The sequence below is a fragment of the Aspergillus fischeri genome, genomic scaffold (genome assembly GCF_000149645.3).
Source record: "Aspergillus fischeri NRRL 181 1099437636266 genomic scaffold, whole genome shotgun sequence".
NCBI lineage: Eukaryota > Fungi > Ascomycota > Eurotiomycetes > Eurotiales > Aspergillaceae > Aspergillus > Aspergillus fischeri.
Genome location: NW_001509760.1, coordinates 1,741,242 through 1,757,258, shown reverse-complemented (window position 1 = coordinate 1,757,258; position 16,017 = coordinate 1,741,242). Strand labels below are relative to the sequence as shown.

The 16,017-nt window shown below is 49.5% G+C and overlaps 7 protein-coding genes across 7 annotated transcripts; 5 read left to right on the top strand and 2 right to left on the bottom strand.

Annotated features, from left to right (window-relative positions):
* Positions 1 to 705: 705 nt before the first annotated feature.
* Positions 706 to 1,863, top strand: NFIA_052930 (hydroxyacyl-thioester dehydratase HTD2; the record flags this gene model as incomplete). The annotated part of the gene is made up of 2 exons (XM_001257843.1): positions 706 to 1,293; positions 1,330 to 1,863. The coding sequence occupies 2 exons, from the start codon at positions 706 to 708 to the stop codon at positions 1,861 to 1,863; spliced, it is 1,122 nt and encodes a 373-aa protein (XP_001257844.1).
* Positions 1,864 to 3,629: 1,766 nt separating this feature from the next.
* Positions 3,630 to 4,278, top strand: NFIA_052920 (uncharacterized protein; the record flags this gene model as incomplete). Its single annotated transcript, XM_001257842.1, has 2 exons — positions 3,630 to 3,800; positions 3,847 to 4,278. The coding sequence occupies 2 exons, from the start codon at positions 3,630 to 3,632 to the stop codon at positions 4,276 to 4,278; spliced, it is 603 nt and encodes a 200-aa protein (XP_001257843.1).
* A 907-nt stretch (positions 4,279 to 5,185) lies between these two features.
* Positions 5,186 to 6,250, bottom strand: NFIA_052910 (4-hydroxybenzoate octaprenyltransferase; the record flags this gene model as incomplete). The annotated part of the gene is made up of 1 exon (XM_001257841.1): positions 5,186 to 6,250. One exon carries the CDS (start codon positions 6,248 to 6,250, stop codon positions 5,186 to 5,188), a length of 1,065 nt encoding a protein of 354 aa, XP_001257842.1.
* A 1,302-nt stretch (positions 6,251 to 7,552) lies between these two features.
* Positions 7,553 to 10,114, top strand: NFIA_052900 (putative C6 transcription factor; the record flags this gene model as incomplete). The annotated part of the gene is made up of 7 exons (XM_001257840.1): positions 7,553 to 7,668; positions 7,719 to 8,115; positions 8,169 to 8,382; positions 8,433 to 8,464; positions 8,513 to 9,716; positions 9,844 to 9,989; positions 10,037 to 10,114. The coding sequence occupies 7 exons, from the start codon at positions 7,553 to 7,555 to the stop codon at positions 10,112 to 10,114; spliced, it is 2,187 nt and encodes a 728-aa protein (XP_001257841.1).
* Positions 10,115 to 10,549: 435 nt separating this feature from the next.
* Positions 10,550 to 11,290, top strand: NFIA_052890 (ubiquinone-binding COQ10-like protein; the record flags this gene model as incomplete). Its single annotated transcript, XM_001257839.1, has 1 exon — positions 10,550 to 11,290. The coding sequence occupies one exon, from the start codon at positions 10,550 to 10,552 to the stop codon at positions 11,288 to 11,290; it is 741 nt and encodes a 246-aa protein (XP_001257840.1).
* Positions 11,291 to 11,543: 253 nt separating this feature from the next.
* sod4 (mitochondrial 37S ribosomal protein mS42) lies at positions 11,544 to 12,669 on the bottom strand (the record flags this gene model as incomplete). The annotated part of the gene is made up of 4 exons (XM_001257838.1): positions 11,544 to 12,074; positions 12,140 to 12,264; positions 12,366 to 12,546; positions 12,610 to 12,669. The coding sequence occupies 4 exons, from the start codon at positions 12,667 to 12,669 to the stop codon at positions 11,544 to 11,546; spliced, it is 897 nt and encodes a 298-aa protein (XP_001257839.1).
* Positions 12,670 to 13,480: 811 nt separating this feature from the next.
* On the top strand, positions 13,481 to 14,627 carry NFIA_052870 (uncharacterized protein; the record flags this gene model as incomplete). The annotated part of the gene is made up of 2 exons (XM_001257837.1): positions 13,481 to 13,535; positions 13,864 to 14,627. The coding sequence occupies 2 exons, from the start codon at positions 13,481 to 13,483 to the stop codon at positions 14,625 to 14,627; spliced, it is 819 nt and encodes a 272-aa protein (XP_001257838.1).
* Positions 14,628 to 16,017: the final 1,390 nt, after the last annotated feature.

The following is a 16,017-nucleotide window of genomic DNA, read 5'->3' as shown; positions in this document are numbered from 1 at the left end:
CATAAAATCTTTCCGCCACATCTAGACTCTATGTCGAGTAATGCCACACATACTGCAAAAGCAATTCGACGTCGAGGTTCGAGGCCCTCGACCCGATTTGTGGTAGGCAGGAGACTGCCAACCTCCGAAGATGCAACGGCACATCGCTCGAACAAATAGAGAGAGAATCTGACTGTGAAGCAGACCATGGCCTAGACCTCAGATGTAGAGAACAGATTAATGGGCAGGGTGAGAGCTTTTAAGTAGGCACCCTGCCCATTGTATTCGTATGTGCCATTCCGCGTTACGCGTCACATCCTCCCAACCCAGTAACTGATCATCACGATCACCTCAGGGTCGCTCTCAATGGAACGATCTGACTAGGAAATCAGGTACCTGCATCCAATCTAAATCAAATCTATGAGACCTCAGCCGGTTATTGGTGCCATACTGAAAGATTTTCATTGGGTGGGGGGAAACCAGTTCGTGATGTATCTTGGGATTGAGAAGCAATGGTCGTGTTGTCTCGGATATTGGTCAACCCGCAGTTCCGAGACCGAGACTGATCTCGGGGAAGCACCCGAGGTTCGCCTTGTTCTCCCCACATTTGGAGACGGCTTTCTCGGCTATATGCTCGCCGCTTATATTTATGTTGTTTCCTTGCCAATGACCTCATGAACCGGGCATATCCTTCCATAACCCTGTAGAGACAGCTATAGTGCAGAGATGTCAGTAAGGACTCGTTTGGCCTGCCAGTCTCGCCGCTTCGTCTCAAAAGGATATACTCCCTCTGCGCGCCAATTCTCAACGCATGGTCAGCGGTGCTCGCAATCAGATTCTGCCTCATCCATTGCAGCTTCATTTCTTTCTCGGTTTAATTCCTTGGGTCCTCAGACTCGCACTCAAGTCCTTGATTCTAACCAGCTCCAACTCTTATCTCTCACTCTCAACCGGCCGACTGTATACCCCAACTCACCAGTGCTCACCAATGCTTCGGCGTCATTGCAACAAGGTACTCCCCTGCCTGCGGGATACCATTTGGTTTATTTCACTCCAACGTTCTTGGAGAGTGAATTAGGAGCCGATGGCACCGATGTCTCGTACAACCCCGAGACACCGTTTACTCGGCGTATGTGGGCTGGCGGCGAAGTACAATGGCCACGCGGTCCAGACGGAATGCCTAATCCGTTGAGGGTAGGCCAAGAGATCCAGGAAACGACGAGGGTCCTGAGTGCGGAACTTAAAATTGTCCGCAGAACTGGGGAGGAGATGATTGTTGTAGGGGTGGAGAAGGAGTTTCGAAATGAGCATGGTGTAGCTGTGTTAGACAGAAGGTGAGGATGAATCCAGGACACAGTGAACGGGAACCGTACCTGGAGGACCACTAACGGTACCAGGAACTGGGTCTTTCGCAAAGCCCTCGCACCGTCATCATCATCAGTATCAACGAATCTGCCAGACCCGATCACACCCTCAGGCCCGGCATTCTCGAAGACTTCGACAACAGGCAACGTCCACACCCGGACAATGAAGCAAACGGCCGTCACTCTGTTCCGGTTTTCAGCGCTGACGTTCAACCCACATAAAATTCATTATTCACTTCCTTGGGCTCGCGACGTCGAGGGCCACAGGGATATTGTTGTCCATGGCCCACTGAACCTCATCAACATTCTGGACCTGTGGCGCGACACAAGGACTTCAACGCTCGCCAGCGAAGCTCCCGAGCTCATACTTCCTCAGAGTATCTCCTATCGGGCGACGAGTCCTTTGTATGCTGAAGAGGAATATCGGATTGTCCTTGAGGATGAGGATAGTATTGCCAAGGTGCAAGTCATTGGTCCCGATGGAATGACAATAGCTATGAAGGCGGAGATCAAGGGCTAGAACGACAATCGTATCAATTGCCCTGTGATTATCTGCAATACAGAGGCTAGTACTGGTCAAGGAGCGCTTATATTGCAGTGGGTGGCACCAGATGTGACTTGACCCAGGAATGGCTGAGCTTTGGCTTGAGCTTAAGCAGATGGAGGGTTCATGTCCCTGAGTACCTCTCAAGGTCTCATAGGTTAGCGCACTGAGCACTCAGGTATCCTACTGATTGGTGCGTATGAAACATCAGGCACTAGGTCACTTTGAGTGATCGATACTGTAGGGACTCTATGTGAAAGTGCATTGAAGATGTGGAATGGATCTGCTACTTTCAAGCCCATTAGCAAACTTCGATCCAAAAATGGTCAAAATGTACATTGCCTGCTTGATGGCACTATACTGACATTATTGATAGCCAAAGAACCTACGGCGCCCATCCAAGAGGAGCACCATATCTGGGGCACGCCCTGTGATGTGCCCCTAAGTCTTCGAAATACCACACAGAGTCCAGTTTAGATGAAAGACTTGCTTTCTTACCCACACGTGAGACTGAAATATTCCCATCATGTGATGGTGTTGAAGGGATATTCTTCTGCCATTTGTAGGTACAACTTCATAATCGTACGATGTAGGATGGCCCGAGCGGGGAGGGGATTATCGCAACCAAGGTTGAACATTTCAAATCCTTGAAAAGGTTAATAGCTCGTCTCAATCCAGGAACAGAATGGTGCGATCGGTGGGAGTTCGAGTTGTTGGACCTTGGGAATACTCTGAACCCGCTTCACAATAACAAAGTCGTTTCTCCTCGGATTTTCGGAGCCTGTCGGCTATTGTCGAGCAGTATATGGTGTGCAGTAGTATTGACAGTCTTGAAGAATCGATATAAATTGATTCCGTCATTGTAGGTCATCGCAAGCAGCGAAGGGATAGCGCTGGTCTAGATGGTCCATGAGACCTGAGAACAGTCTCTTTCAGTGACAGTCTCCTAGGATTCGTTATCCAGAATAAATTAGAGTAAAGGATGACGAATGAGCTACTTCAGGATCCACATTGAGTGAGAGCAATGACCGAGCGCGAGGAGATGATTTGACGACGAAGGAAGTCGGGCGGAAGAAGGGACAAAGAAAGGTTAAATGAGAGAGAGCAATGATACAGGGCTAGGAAAAAAGAAAGTTGCTGGGACCGAAAATGGAAGTCGGTCGAGGCAAATAGACGCAAGATCAGCAGCTAACATCAGCCATTTCTTTGTCGCTGTTCTTCCATTTGACCTCTTTGTTCGCTCCTCCATGCTTTTCCCATGGAACAGCCAGCCAACGTGCATCCGCGAAACCACCACTTGACTATGTCGATGACATAGATGCTACCATGGAAGCTGGGATAACAATTCTCACTACCTTTGTTCGTTTGCCAGTTAGTTGACGCCTTGACATCTTTTCTCGCTATGGCCTATCGGGAGATCAGCCCTCGACCAGGGATCATGCTCCTTGAGTCAATCAGAATCATTCATATGCTCTCTTTCAGCATGAGGCACACAAGAGTCCAGGTTGGTTAAACTTTATCAATAAAAAACTTATAGACTAGCAACGGCTGACTTTGGTTGCTCAAGGTAGTATTGAAGTTGACCATCTGTACGGGGGAAAGATGTTGCTTCCTACTCCTCGCGCACTGTACACAATACATATATTCTAGGTACAACGTTATCACACACGCCGATCACATATTTGATCGTCGCACAACTAAAGAATATCCATGACTGAGTCGCGGAAAGTTCGGCTGTCCTCATGGTAGAGACCGGGCCACCCCCAGGTGGAGATAGTGACCGGGGGCCCTTGCTGCTGGGTGCTTTGTGGGCGCAGGCAGGGATAGCGACAGTCATTATATTCCTGAGACTATATGCTCGCTTCATGATACACACTACCGGCTGGGATGACTGGCTGATGTTTCTGACGCTGGTATAACACTACTGACTAGATCACATTGCGCGACGGGAGCTGATAGGGGCAACAGGCGATATTCATCGGGTCAATCATCATTACTACCCTCCAAGATAGCGTCGGGGGCTACCGACATGTGTACTATCTGGACGAAGATGCCGTCGTGCGAGCGCTGGAGTTGAATTTTATCCTGCGCGGCGTTCATATTATAGGGTACGCTACAGGCAAAGCATCCATCGGCGCATTCATTCTGCGTTTGATCGGACCGCAGAACATGTGGCAGAAATGGGTGGTCTGGGTCCTCATTATATTCACGACGCTCGTCAATGTGTTGAATTGTATATTCAACTTTGTCCAGTGCAACCCCGTGCAGGGCAACTGGGACCCAAGGGTTTCAGCCAAGTGCTGGGAGAAAAGGGCGCAGCTCAAGTTCGCATATTTCATGTGCAGTACGGTCACGAATAAGCCATTTTGCAAGACGAGAATGGTGCGCTGATTTGAAGCATAGGCGAGAATATCGCGGCATTCGCGGTTCTGGCCATCATACCGGCCACATTTCTATTCAGTATGAACCTCAGTCTCAAAAAGAGAGTCAACTTGATGATCCTCTTGGGACTTGGCTCAATGTGAGATTGTGCCTTGATTATTTGCGTTCGTTCCAGGTAGACGCTGATTGGTATGCATCATAGGGCTACAATATGTGGCATTGTCAAGACCGTCGAGCTGAACTCCATCCGCGATGACCCAGACTTCACATGTGCGAAGTACCTGTCTCTTAACTAATACCTCGCAGCGCTAACATCAAAGGAACAGGGGGCTTATATGCCGTCACTGTCTGGGCCTTGTCTGAAATTTTTGTTATCATCACCTGTGGCAGCGTGCCAGCCTTGAAACCGCTCTGGGACCGGTACATCGTAAGGCGATTCAGCGAAAATAACTCGGAGTGCCACGGAAATTGGTTCGAAAACTACCGAATGCGACATGTCTATCCAGCGAGACTTCAATCTGGCTCAACTCAAGCCAGGCACACGCCAAAGAGCGAGAGCACGAGTAGATCATTATGGTCTTCCGATCCGGGAGTTCAGACCACAACATCAACGACAAAGCAATTCAACACCAACACTGCAGGAGAAAGAGAGATTGAGACTATACAAGAGCCTCAGAGTGCTGTATAGCCTTCTAAGAGGTAGAAAGGGCAGGCAGTGTTGGTGAAGTATTCCACCGTGGCATAACGTCCCATGTAGACTTATAGTTGACTGGCGAGCGTCTCCTTGTAATTCATCGAGTGTAGCTTTGCAAAATATGTCACCGTCTAATATGATAAATATACCAACAACCAATCCAACTCAGATCACTAAGGGCCATTCCCCGGGATTAGTCAACAAGAACTAGAAGGAGCGAGTCTAAGAATTGACGCAATACTCCCCCAGCAGCCCAGCAACTATACTCGCACCCACAAGGTGAGACCCCGGGCAAAACCACCACGCGCAGCTCGCCGAGTGCTGCAGATCAACAAACCATAGCAAAGCAGCCAAAGAGAATGCTGTTCCAATGCAGCTGCCTGCAAAGTAGATTGCCGAGAAATTGCATGCCACACCCGCAGCGAACAGCAGCATCACCTGTGTCGCCGCGAGAACAGACAATGCCTGCTTCGTGCGGTCACCAAGGCGAACAGCTAACGACCGTACGCCCACCTTGGCATCGTCTTTGGCATCCTGGTGCGCGTAGATAGTGTCGAAAATGACCGTCCACAGGATACTTACTATGTAGAAACACAGCGCAGCAAGCAGGCGCAGGTCATCGGTCTCAGTTCCAAGACGATAAAAGTCCGACAGTGGAAGAGGATCGGCATCTAGAGCCGCACTGCAAAGGAAGATAGGCATCCCGAATGCAATCCCCAATATGACCTGTGGGAAATCCGTGACTCGCTTCCCTAGAGGATACACCAGCAGGATAGCTGTCATGAGTGCAGCATGATACATGCACCCCCGGGGCAAAGGAAGGAGCATCACTGTCCCCACGGTTATCTGAGCGAGTGTGAAAAGATGGCTTTGGACTGTGGAGACGGCGCCCCGTGGAATGGGACGATTTCGGGTTCTAGACACCCTCCGGTCGAAATCCTGGTCCAGAGTGTCGTTCCAGGTACACACTGCTCCGCGCAGTACGATGACCCACACTGCGAAGAAGAGAAACAGAGAGACGAGGGTCAGCGGCGATGGAATCGGAGAAGACATGCTGGCTGCCAAGGCGAGGCCAATGGCAAAGTGCCAGTAAAACGCCCAGTAGCCTGCCGGACGATCTAGTCGCATGAGTTCGGCATAAGGGATCCAGCTGGGTGGCATTATAGCAAAAACCCCAGTTTTCGGTGTGGTGTACTTTGAGCATGGCAAAGAGTCGTATTCGGGGGTTGCGTTGGTTAGGACCAGGCTAGGACCCATGACTTCTTGAATGCAGGTATTTGCTTTCATTGTAGGGTAAATTGAATGCTTGCGGGCTGTGATTTGAAGTTGATGATAATTCTCTCGAGAGAGTCGAGATCGATGAAACGATTGCAACAAAATATCTCGCTCTTCTGGACGTTCTTATATCTATGTCTGTTTGATGGTCCGTCCCGGCAACCTGGTGCTCGGATTGTGTATTGAAAGCGTCTCCGTCATGCCCAGGGCTACTATTAGCCCAAACAGGATTTTGTCTCGGCAGTCTGCGAGCTTGCACTTCTGGCCGTGCAGAAGGAAGGGCTGTATTCTTGGTCAAGGTTACTGTTCCGAGACATACTATCTGCGCTTGCCGTTTGAAACCCCAGATTCGGCAGTCTCAATTCGACAAGAGTCCTTTGTGTGTCTCACTTGGCTGGTCTGTGTGCATGTCGAGGGCATCTCTGAGCTTAGAAGCGTTCGAGGAAGGGAGAACCGATCCCGCACGTCTCAGACAAGAGCACCGTATATAGATGAGATGCCACTCAGACGTCTGTCTGCTGACCAACAGCTTGAGCACCTCGCACGGGATGCCATTCCTAGACTCGTATTCTCGGATACCTTAACGCCTCGTAAGGCAGACCTTGTATCTTTGCTTTCGAGTCTTGGGCCATGCGTTTTCAAGTCGAGTTCTTGGAAGACGCACGTTTGTTACTTGCCAGTCTTTAGTGATAATGACATTTGGCTGCAGATGCAGATGAGAACGCTAACAAAGCTATCATAGTATCTGATGAACTCGGTTGGGGAATCTGATTGAGGACTTCGAAGACTGCGGTTTCGGATGACTGATCAGGCTATGTAGCAATCTCCCACCCAGCCTATTTCAGGGGCTCGTATGAACCTCGGGCATTACATTTGATTTTGAGTCATGTCATGATGAGCGGTATCAAAGCGACCCTGTGTCGGAATAGAAAGGTTTGATGCTGGGGAGATCAACGGTACCCAACTGGTCAAGCTGCCGGATATATTGATTGGTCTTAGACAACTCAAAGACAGGGGAAGGGGGACCGAAGTGGCGGACCGAAACTGTGAAGATTGCTTTAGCTGTCAAGAGGACCTTAACGGTAGTGGTAGGCCTGTAGGGACGTTCATTGGAAAAAAGTGCTGACAGTTAGCTAACAAGTTGATGTTGAGCTCATTCCCAGTTGGCGCGGAGATAAGTCCGGAGACCGGAAAGCCACACGACCATCTTCCCTCTTCCCTCGTGTTCAACCAGTCAACATGTATTCCATCTCCGGTCAATGACAGAGTCATTTTTTATCACATATCTATATCTGACGTAGTCCCTCGTCCAGGATGACCGACTTGACGAAAAAACCCCACATTCAGGACGTTCCGAATCCAAGCATGGTGACCAAGGAAAAGAAGAGGAGCCGAGTTCAACTCTCTTGCACTGCCTGTAGAAGTCGAAAGTACGTCTTTTGCTCTACAGTCATAGAATCTTGTGCTAATGCATGTCTAGGCTCAAATGTTGCCGGACATATCCATGCACCAACTGCAAGAAAAGAGGGGAAGCCGCATCCTGCACCTTTGTTGGCCGTGGCCCTCGAGGAAGGTCATCGCAGGGTCGAACAAGCCCGACCCTTGTGCAAGATCGTCTGCAGCATCTTGAAAACCTGATCTTGTCATTTACTCAGAAGAAGTCATGCGAACAGAGTCAAGCCCCTAGTGCATCAAAGCAGCAGAATACTCCGTCTACAACAGCAGGGAGTGTTGTTCCAGCGGTGCTGGAGAATCCCTCTTCAAGCATGGAACCGGAACCGAGAGGCTCTGCGCCTGAAAGCACTGGTAGACTCCTGGAAAATGAAGCAGGGTCGAGCTATTTCGATGACGCTCACTGGCGTGCTATACTCGAGGAGGTAAGGCAACCTGCCTCCATTGCATGTCCGTGTTTTAACGAACACGCTGCAAGGTGAATGACGTCAAGGGATACCTTCAACAAGAAACGGACGAAGAATCTGAGGAAGACTTCATGGATGAAGATTTTTTTGACTCTTCCTCGCCGGCTCTCTTACTCGGCTTGAACAAGCCCGCAAGCAAGGAGGAACTGCTCGCCGATATTCCTCCACGACCAGTAGCAGATAGACTTGTCTCACAGTTTCTCCATTGTAAAGAGCCACTATTAGGTACACATCCGCTCTCGTACGAAACTCTACGCAGGTACTGACATTACAAGTCGTTCTCCATTTCCCAACATTCCAGAAGGAGGTAAGTTAATCAAAGATGAACTGCTCACAGATGACTGACAGAACATAGTATAACCAATTCTGGCTAGACCCACAGGGAGTGTCTCTCCAGTGGCTCGGTCTGCTGTATGCTATTTTTGCATTGGCAATTTCAGTTTTAAATACAATAGAGGAACCAGTGCCCCAGTCACTGGGAGATCACCAGGTCGCCACGACCCGGTTCCGCAAACGTACTGTACAATGTTTGGTCCAAGCGAACTATATAACTCCTGGCAGATACAAAGTTGAGGCACTGTTTCTATATACAATGGGAGAGTTTCTCACAAGCTGTGATGCCCAAGCCGGAGTCTCGTTCATGCTCGGGCTCACTATAAGGCTTGCCATGCGGATGGGGTACCATCGCGATCCCCGAAATTTCCCTAAAATGTCGGCGCTTGAAGGGGAAATGAGACGACGTCTATGGGCTGTTGTCAGCCAACTCGACACACTGATTTCATTCCAAGTCGGACTACCTCGGACAATCCAGGCCTGGCAACACGACGTGGAGCTGCCGCGGAATTTATTTGATGAAGATTACGATGAGAATACGAAAGAACTCCCACATTCTCGGCCAGAAACCGAGCTCACTCCGCTGTGCTATACCATAGCCAAGGGAAGAATCATGTCTATTTTTGGACGAATATCAGATCTTGCATACTCACGGGAACCGGTGACATACGAGCAAACGCTCGAAATTGATCGGCAACTTGAAGAAGCGCACGATCAGATTCCGTTGATCTTACAAATTAGGCCCATGGAGCAGTCAATCACCGACCCATCAGACCTAATCCTCAAGCGTGTCACACTGGAGATTCTGTATCAGAAGTGCCGCTGCGTTTTACACCGGAGGTACCTGGCGGAATTCCACGATGATATGCGATACACATATTCTCGCTGGGTCTGTATGACCGCAGCGAAACAGATCCTTCGACACCAAGCAGTCCTGCACCACGAAACTCAGCCTGGAGGCCAGCTGTACCGCGAAAAGCGATTCCCGAATTCTATACAAAACACAGACTACCTGCTAGCAGCCATGATTATCTGCCTCGGACTCTCCCCTGGCCATCCCAGGGAGCCAGGAACGAACAGTCAATGCAACGATGTGACAGTGATTATCAAAGGCCGCGAAGACCTTCTATCAACCCTGGAGACAACCCATCAGGTTTTCAAGGACATGCGCCGGCGATCGGCGGATGCACAAAAAGCATATGCAGCGATGTCAATCATGCTTCGTTGTGCCAAGAAAAACATGCAACATGCAGTAGACTCCAGCGGTTCAAGTGGCCAAGAATTCAATACAGCCAGTGATGGTAAGATGACCAGCCTATGGCCTGTGCAAGATACTAAATCAGTGGACTGTAGTTTCACCACCCCCGTATGACGCATGGCAGAATCAGCAAGGTCCCTCGTCCGTGCTTGCCCACGACCAGCTCAATGCAATGCAATCACCTTTTACTTCGCTAGATGTTATTGAAGAGATGCTTGACGCGCCGACCAACCTTGACTGGGTAAGAACATTGAGGCCGTTTGTTCCAGGTTTGCTAACCTTCCGCAGTGTCTTTGGGACCAGCAAATCCGAGGCTTTGAAGATGAAAACGCGCGCACTCTCTGGTATCCTGGCTTGGAGTCATAGGAGCTGCCTGTTGACCTCGGTAGAAAAATTAACGATAGCTACTTCTGGTTGATTTGTTTAGAAATTTTCAAGTTATAGTTCTGACTGCATATATGCGTTAACTGGCGCATTTGCGGGTTGGGTGCCCTTGTATATAGTGTAGTGCCTATGTATATGCAGCGGATACGACAAGGGTTCCGGTTTATATGCGATTCATTCAATTAAATACGATATTCAACAATAATCAACGATACTTGAAAATATTAAGAAACAAGCTCTTGTCATGTTTGCTCAATGGCATGACGTCGCTGTCACCATACAAGTAAACTACGCCGTTCGGCACGTCCCGCATGGATCCTGCAGCAAAGAAAAAAGTACGGAATTGTCGGAGTAGTCAATTGCCCTATCTCACACCTGTAGAGGCATACCACATCTACTCAAGTCCTCAAACACAAAATGAAACCATCCTTACCACTGCGACGCATTTGTCGCGGGACAAACATCACAATCCGCCCGCCAACCTCGCCAGCACTCGTCTCACGCATTTCGCATGAGCAACGAACACGACCTGCTCCAAGCACTCGCTCAACACCACTCACAACCACAACCCGCCGATCCTTCAACCTCTCGTCGCTTTCCTCCCTCTTCCCCCCAAGCAACGGCAACCGCAACGACAACAACAAAAGCCGCGTTCTAACCGCCACCCGCACCCTCCCCTACCACCCCAGCGCGCTCTTCGAGGTCATCTCCTCGGTCGAATCCTACTCGCAATTCCTCCCCTTCCTCACAGCCTCGACCGTCACCCACCGCGATCCGGAAACGGGGTACCCGACGCGCGCCTTCCTAACAGTCGGCTACGGGCCTCTCAGCGAGACCTTCACGTCGCGCGTGGACTGCAATCGGGACAAGTGGACTGTCGAGGCGCTCAGCGGGGCCAAGTTCGGGGTGGACTCGAAGGATGGGCAGGAGGGGGGAACCTTTCCCGGCGCGAACGAAGGGATTTTTGAGTATTTGAGTACGAAGTGGGAGTTGGTGCCGATCCCCGGGGGAAGTGTGCAGACGCGGGTGCACCTGGAGATTCAGTTTGAGTTTCGGAATCAGTTCCATGCGGCGATGATGAGCGCTGTTGAGGGGCAGATGGCGGGCGTTATGATTGAGGCATTTGAGAAGAGGATTAGGGAGGTGGAGGGGAGGTAATTATCATAGATTCGGGCTATACGGATTGGATGGGTTGTATAGAACTATAGATGAGCTGAGGGCACATGGATTGTATAGTATAGAGGATCAGTCGCATTCTTTCCATTTTGTATCTCTATCTCGAGACGAACCGCTGTACATTTAGACAACGTATGAGAAAAGAAACCCTTGAACAAAGCCTGGCCAATGCTGTCAAAAGCTAGTATAGTATAGTACAATTCAATTATCGAAACATGCATCCGGTACGCGTTTTTCATAGCATGCTTAGGCTGCGGTTCCGGTTGGCCGCATGGCGGCCTCCCTTCAGCGAGCTGACCGCGTTGTAGTTATCAAACACAGTCTCCCAGTTGATCCGGTCCCACCACCGCTCCAGGTACTCGGCCTTGCCGCCGATTCCGTAGTCCATCATCCAGACGTGCTCCCAGGTGTTGACACACAGAATGGGCTGCACGTCTACGGCGCCGGGAGCCATGTTCTTCTGGTTCAGGGAGTGGGCACCCATTGAGCCGGCGTACATGTTGCCAAGAGGGGCATCGGGACTGTGGGTGGCCATATCGACTGGTTGGCGCCGGGAGTGAGCAGCAGGGTAGGGCGAGCCTGCGTTGTAGGTGCAGAAAATGTGCATCAATCCTTCCCGCTCAAGGTTCTTAGCCAGCCATACAAAACCGGGTCCGAACATGGCGTTGGCGGTTGCAAGGAAGTCCAGCTTCAACGATTCGACGGAGGAGCAGGTGTCGATAATGTCCTTGGCGAACTTGTCGGGAATCTGAGTGGGCGTGGGTGACTATTGCACAAACAAATTAGACGTGGCCGGTCAGATAGCGATCCTCCTCCTTGCAATGTACTCACCAAGCAGTTAAAGAAGAAGTGGTTGTTGTGAGCCATTGAGGCGTAGTTGAAAACGGAGGCCATCTCCGGACGCCGGGAGTACTTGACCAGCAGTTCTCCGGGTTTCGCATCAGCGTCGACGGTGTCTATGGACCAGGCATTAGATATTGACCCCATGTTATAATAATTCCAGCTTTTGCCAAAGCGCTAGTCAAGCTTAAGATAGACGTCTTGCGGAAGGTCTCACCCTGTGTCAAGAGATTCAGTTTATCAATGAGGAGAGTCTGATACTGCGTCCAAGCGAAGTCGAATGCCTCTGGCGACAATAGCTCCGGAATACCATTGTTCTTGAAGTACGCATCGTGCGTCAACTGGGGGACTCGGTGCAACTGTCGTGTCTGGAAGCGTGGGAGGGCGGAGACGGGTTTCTATCACGAACAATCAGTTCTGCACTGCAAGCCAAGGGCTGCCGGGAAAGCGGGATAGCTTACTTGAGAGAGAGCGGACAATGCACGCAGAGGAGTCTGCGGCCGGAGGAGTCGGTTCAACATGATGAGGGTGTGGAATTGAGGGTTCTGAACATCAAATGGAGAGCAGCTTCACGGCCGCAGAATTTCCATCGCGGATGCGAAATTGCTGTATTGGGACTAGCGTTGCTGAGGTAAGTTAATTTTTCAGGCCGGCCAATCAGCGGCCGGAGATGTACTTCCTCTGCGTGTTAACCGCCCATCGACGATCTGTTGCATCTTCCCTCAGTCAATACTCTACGCGCCCTCGTCTCAGGCCCATATTCCGTTGTCAAATGGGATGCTTTTTACTGGACGGCACAAACAATAGCTGCTATCCTTTTGAGCACCTAGATCGTTCCGTTAATATGCGACCTAACATGGGCCCCATCTGTCGTCTCTATTTTGAGATGACGGCGCTTGTAGCTGCCATGGCCCTGGATGTTCCTTAAATGATGGCCTGATGCCTATTTGGGCATTGAATCAAACTACTGTCTCTCACTTCGATCTCGATTTCTTTGTTGTTGATCTTTTGTGTGGTCTGCAGATTGTTCTTGGTCTTTGTCTACAGTCCTTTCAGCTTCCGAGTCTGGCTCTCTCGCGATTAGGTTCCTTTGTTGTTGGGAACATTCATTTCTAATCGACTACTCTCTTCTTGAACTCATATTTTCTGCGATTAATAGTACATACTGCAACTCCGTTTCCTGAAGAACCCTTGATATTGCCAAATGGCGAGGTCAAGTTTCACTGCGTTCTTGGTGGCCTTCACCACTGTTGTGACTACCATCTCACCGAGCTATGCATTCAACAGCCTGTTGAACCGAGCCTCTGACTCCTGTCCAGCATCATACGAGCAATGCAACAACTCCAATCTGCCATCCTCTTTTTGCTGTCCGTCGACATCGACCTGCGTGAGTCTGGATAACGGCAGTTCCGCCATCTGCTGCCCCAGCGGGCAAAGTTGCGCATTTATTGAGCCGATCACTTGCGATGTGTCACAGCAAAATGCCACTCTCCACCCAAAAGCTGTGGTCAAGACAATACGGCTTGGTGATACCCTGCCGAAGTGCGGGGATTCATGCTGTCCTTTCGGATACAGCTGCCAAAGCAATAGCATTTGCGCCATGAGCACATCGACTACTTCGATAGCCACGAACTCAGTATCTTCCCTTACCACAACAACCTCCAGCCTTCCTTCCGCTTCTGCAACAGAATCTACGACATCTACGACATCTACAGCTCCAACAACTACCACCACTTCCTCGAAAGTCACAGACACCGCATCCTCAACCGATGGTGTCCAGCCGACCATCATAACGGCATCTGATCCAGCAGATCCGTCAGCCTCCGGTGCTGCTTCTAGCTGTCATGGGACTACAGCTGCTATGACGAACGCATGCCCTTCTTTCCCAACGAAAGCGATCATTGCCGGCTTCTTCCCGGGCGCCGCCTTCGGGGCCGTCCTCGCACTGTTAGCAATGTTCCTCATGAGGCGACGAAAGAATAACCTACCCCCTTCTGTGAAGATCGCACAGCACACTCAAAGAACATCAAGCGGAACACTCATTGGCATCTCCGACCCTATTCCCTCCGAAGAGAACGCCTACCGAACCGACTTCCTTCTACGAAGATCCCTGAAACGCAATTCGGAAGGCGCACGCTCAATGCTCCAACGCACAGGAACCCGCGTCAAGAGCCTGTTCGGCTCAACACCCAAGCCGAGCCAGATGGCATCCAAGCCGCCTCCGTTGCCGTTGACCCCTCCACAGCAGGTTCGCATGCCTAGTACGGAGAGTATCAAGGTCTATACGCCGCCGGGGACGTTCGCCTCGACGGGTGTTCTCAAGCCAGAGCCGTACCCAACTATTGTCGTGGGGAACGGTGCAAGCTTCACCGAGATGATTGATCAGGTAGGGTTTAAGAATAGCAAGGGTGATCCGAGCTACAGCGTCAATGAGACCCCTAGGTCAAGGAGCAAAAGCCCTCTCCGTCGCCTTTGTTGATGGCGGACAGCTTTGTCTCTTAAGTGGCTCCATTCGTTCCTTTGCATAGAGAAAAAGGCGTCATTCTTTATTAGCAGTTGCGTATACACTATTTGGCGTGCTGTGCACCTATACTGTTCTTCTTTGTCTCGTGATTTGAAGCAATGGTTCCCGTCTCATCTGTCGAATCATCTAATGACTTTTGCGTAGCATCACTATTAATGTCTGAATTATCAAAGGAAGAAGATTGTCCTCTCTGATGTTAAGCTACAAGCAGGGATTTTGAATACAGAAGAAACATGAGCAACATAGCCTAACCATGTAACCTGAATTGAAATCACTTTTTGAACCATGTGCTCAATTCTCAATGATCAGAGACTGCAGTTCTCGAGTCCCAAATATAACAAGGCATCACATCACATATGACTACCTAGCAGACGCACGCGGTTAGCAAATAGTAAAGAAAGATTGAACGATGCAGATAATGTTTTGAATCTGCTCAGACATCTGGGAAAGAAGCAATAGCTCCATCTAGCTTTTCATTATTACCGTTCATACACTTGGAAACTGTGATTGATTGGGATATGGACCCAGTCCGTTGCTTCGGTATTTCTTGTTTGTATGACCGCACCATCGCCAACATAGTCAATATGCGTATTGTCTCCAGTTACAGGGACAAGGGGGGGCGCGGAGATCTCATAAGGTGCCATGATCAAGGTAAAAGTAGTGTTCGTGTACTTGATCTTGAATTCTTGTATGAGCTATAGCTATCTAATTCCTATTCCTAGGCACGCTACATCATTTATATATGATTTTGTGTCTTGTCATGGCACATTATGCATGGATAATATCATGCCACAGGCTGAAACCCTGAGGTGATTCTATGACAAAAAAAATCATATGCATTCAATTTATTCAGTTTAAGGAGAGTCCAGTCTTTTGGATGCGACAAGTGGACATTATTATGTGGTGAAAAGACCATGGACATTGGCTTCATCAGCACCAATCTATATGCTAGAGCCGGCATTACACTATTGATATGGACTCTATAACGTAACCCTTAAATTGCCTCGATCCTATAGTATTGGATATGTGGATGATTTCCGAAAGCAGCACAATCAAAAGAACCTCTGATGCTTCCCTGCAAATGACTGGGAATAACTATTTTAGAGTGGCAGCTAAACTTATATGATGGGTCAAATATTGGTTCGCAGTGGTCCTATGATTGCAGTTGAATGACAGACTCAAAGACCTTATATTGACGATCTACTACATACATATATTTTCTAGATAAAGAAGCAATTATGGTTAGTGAGTTATAAAGTGGACTGATAACTTTCACAGAAAAGTGTCAAATGATATATGGAGAAGAATCAGGAGATGCTTGAATCTTAATGCTGGATGTGGATAA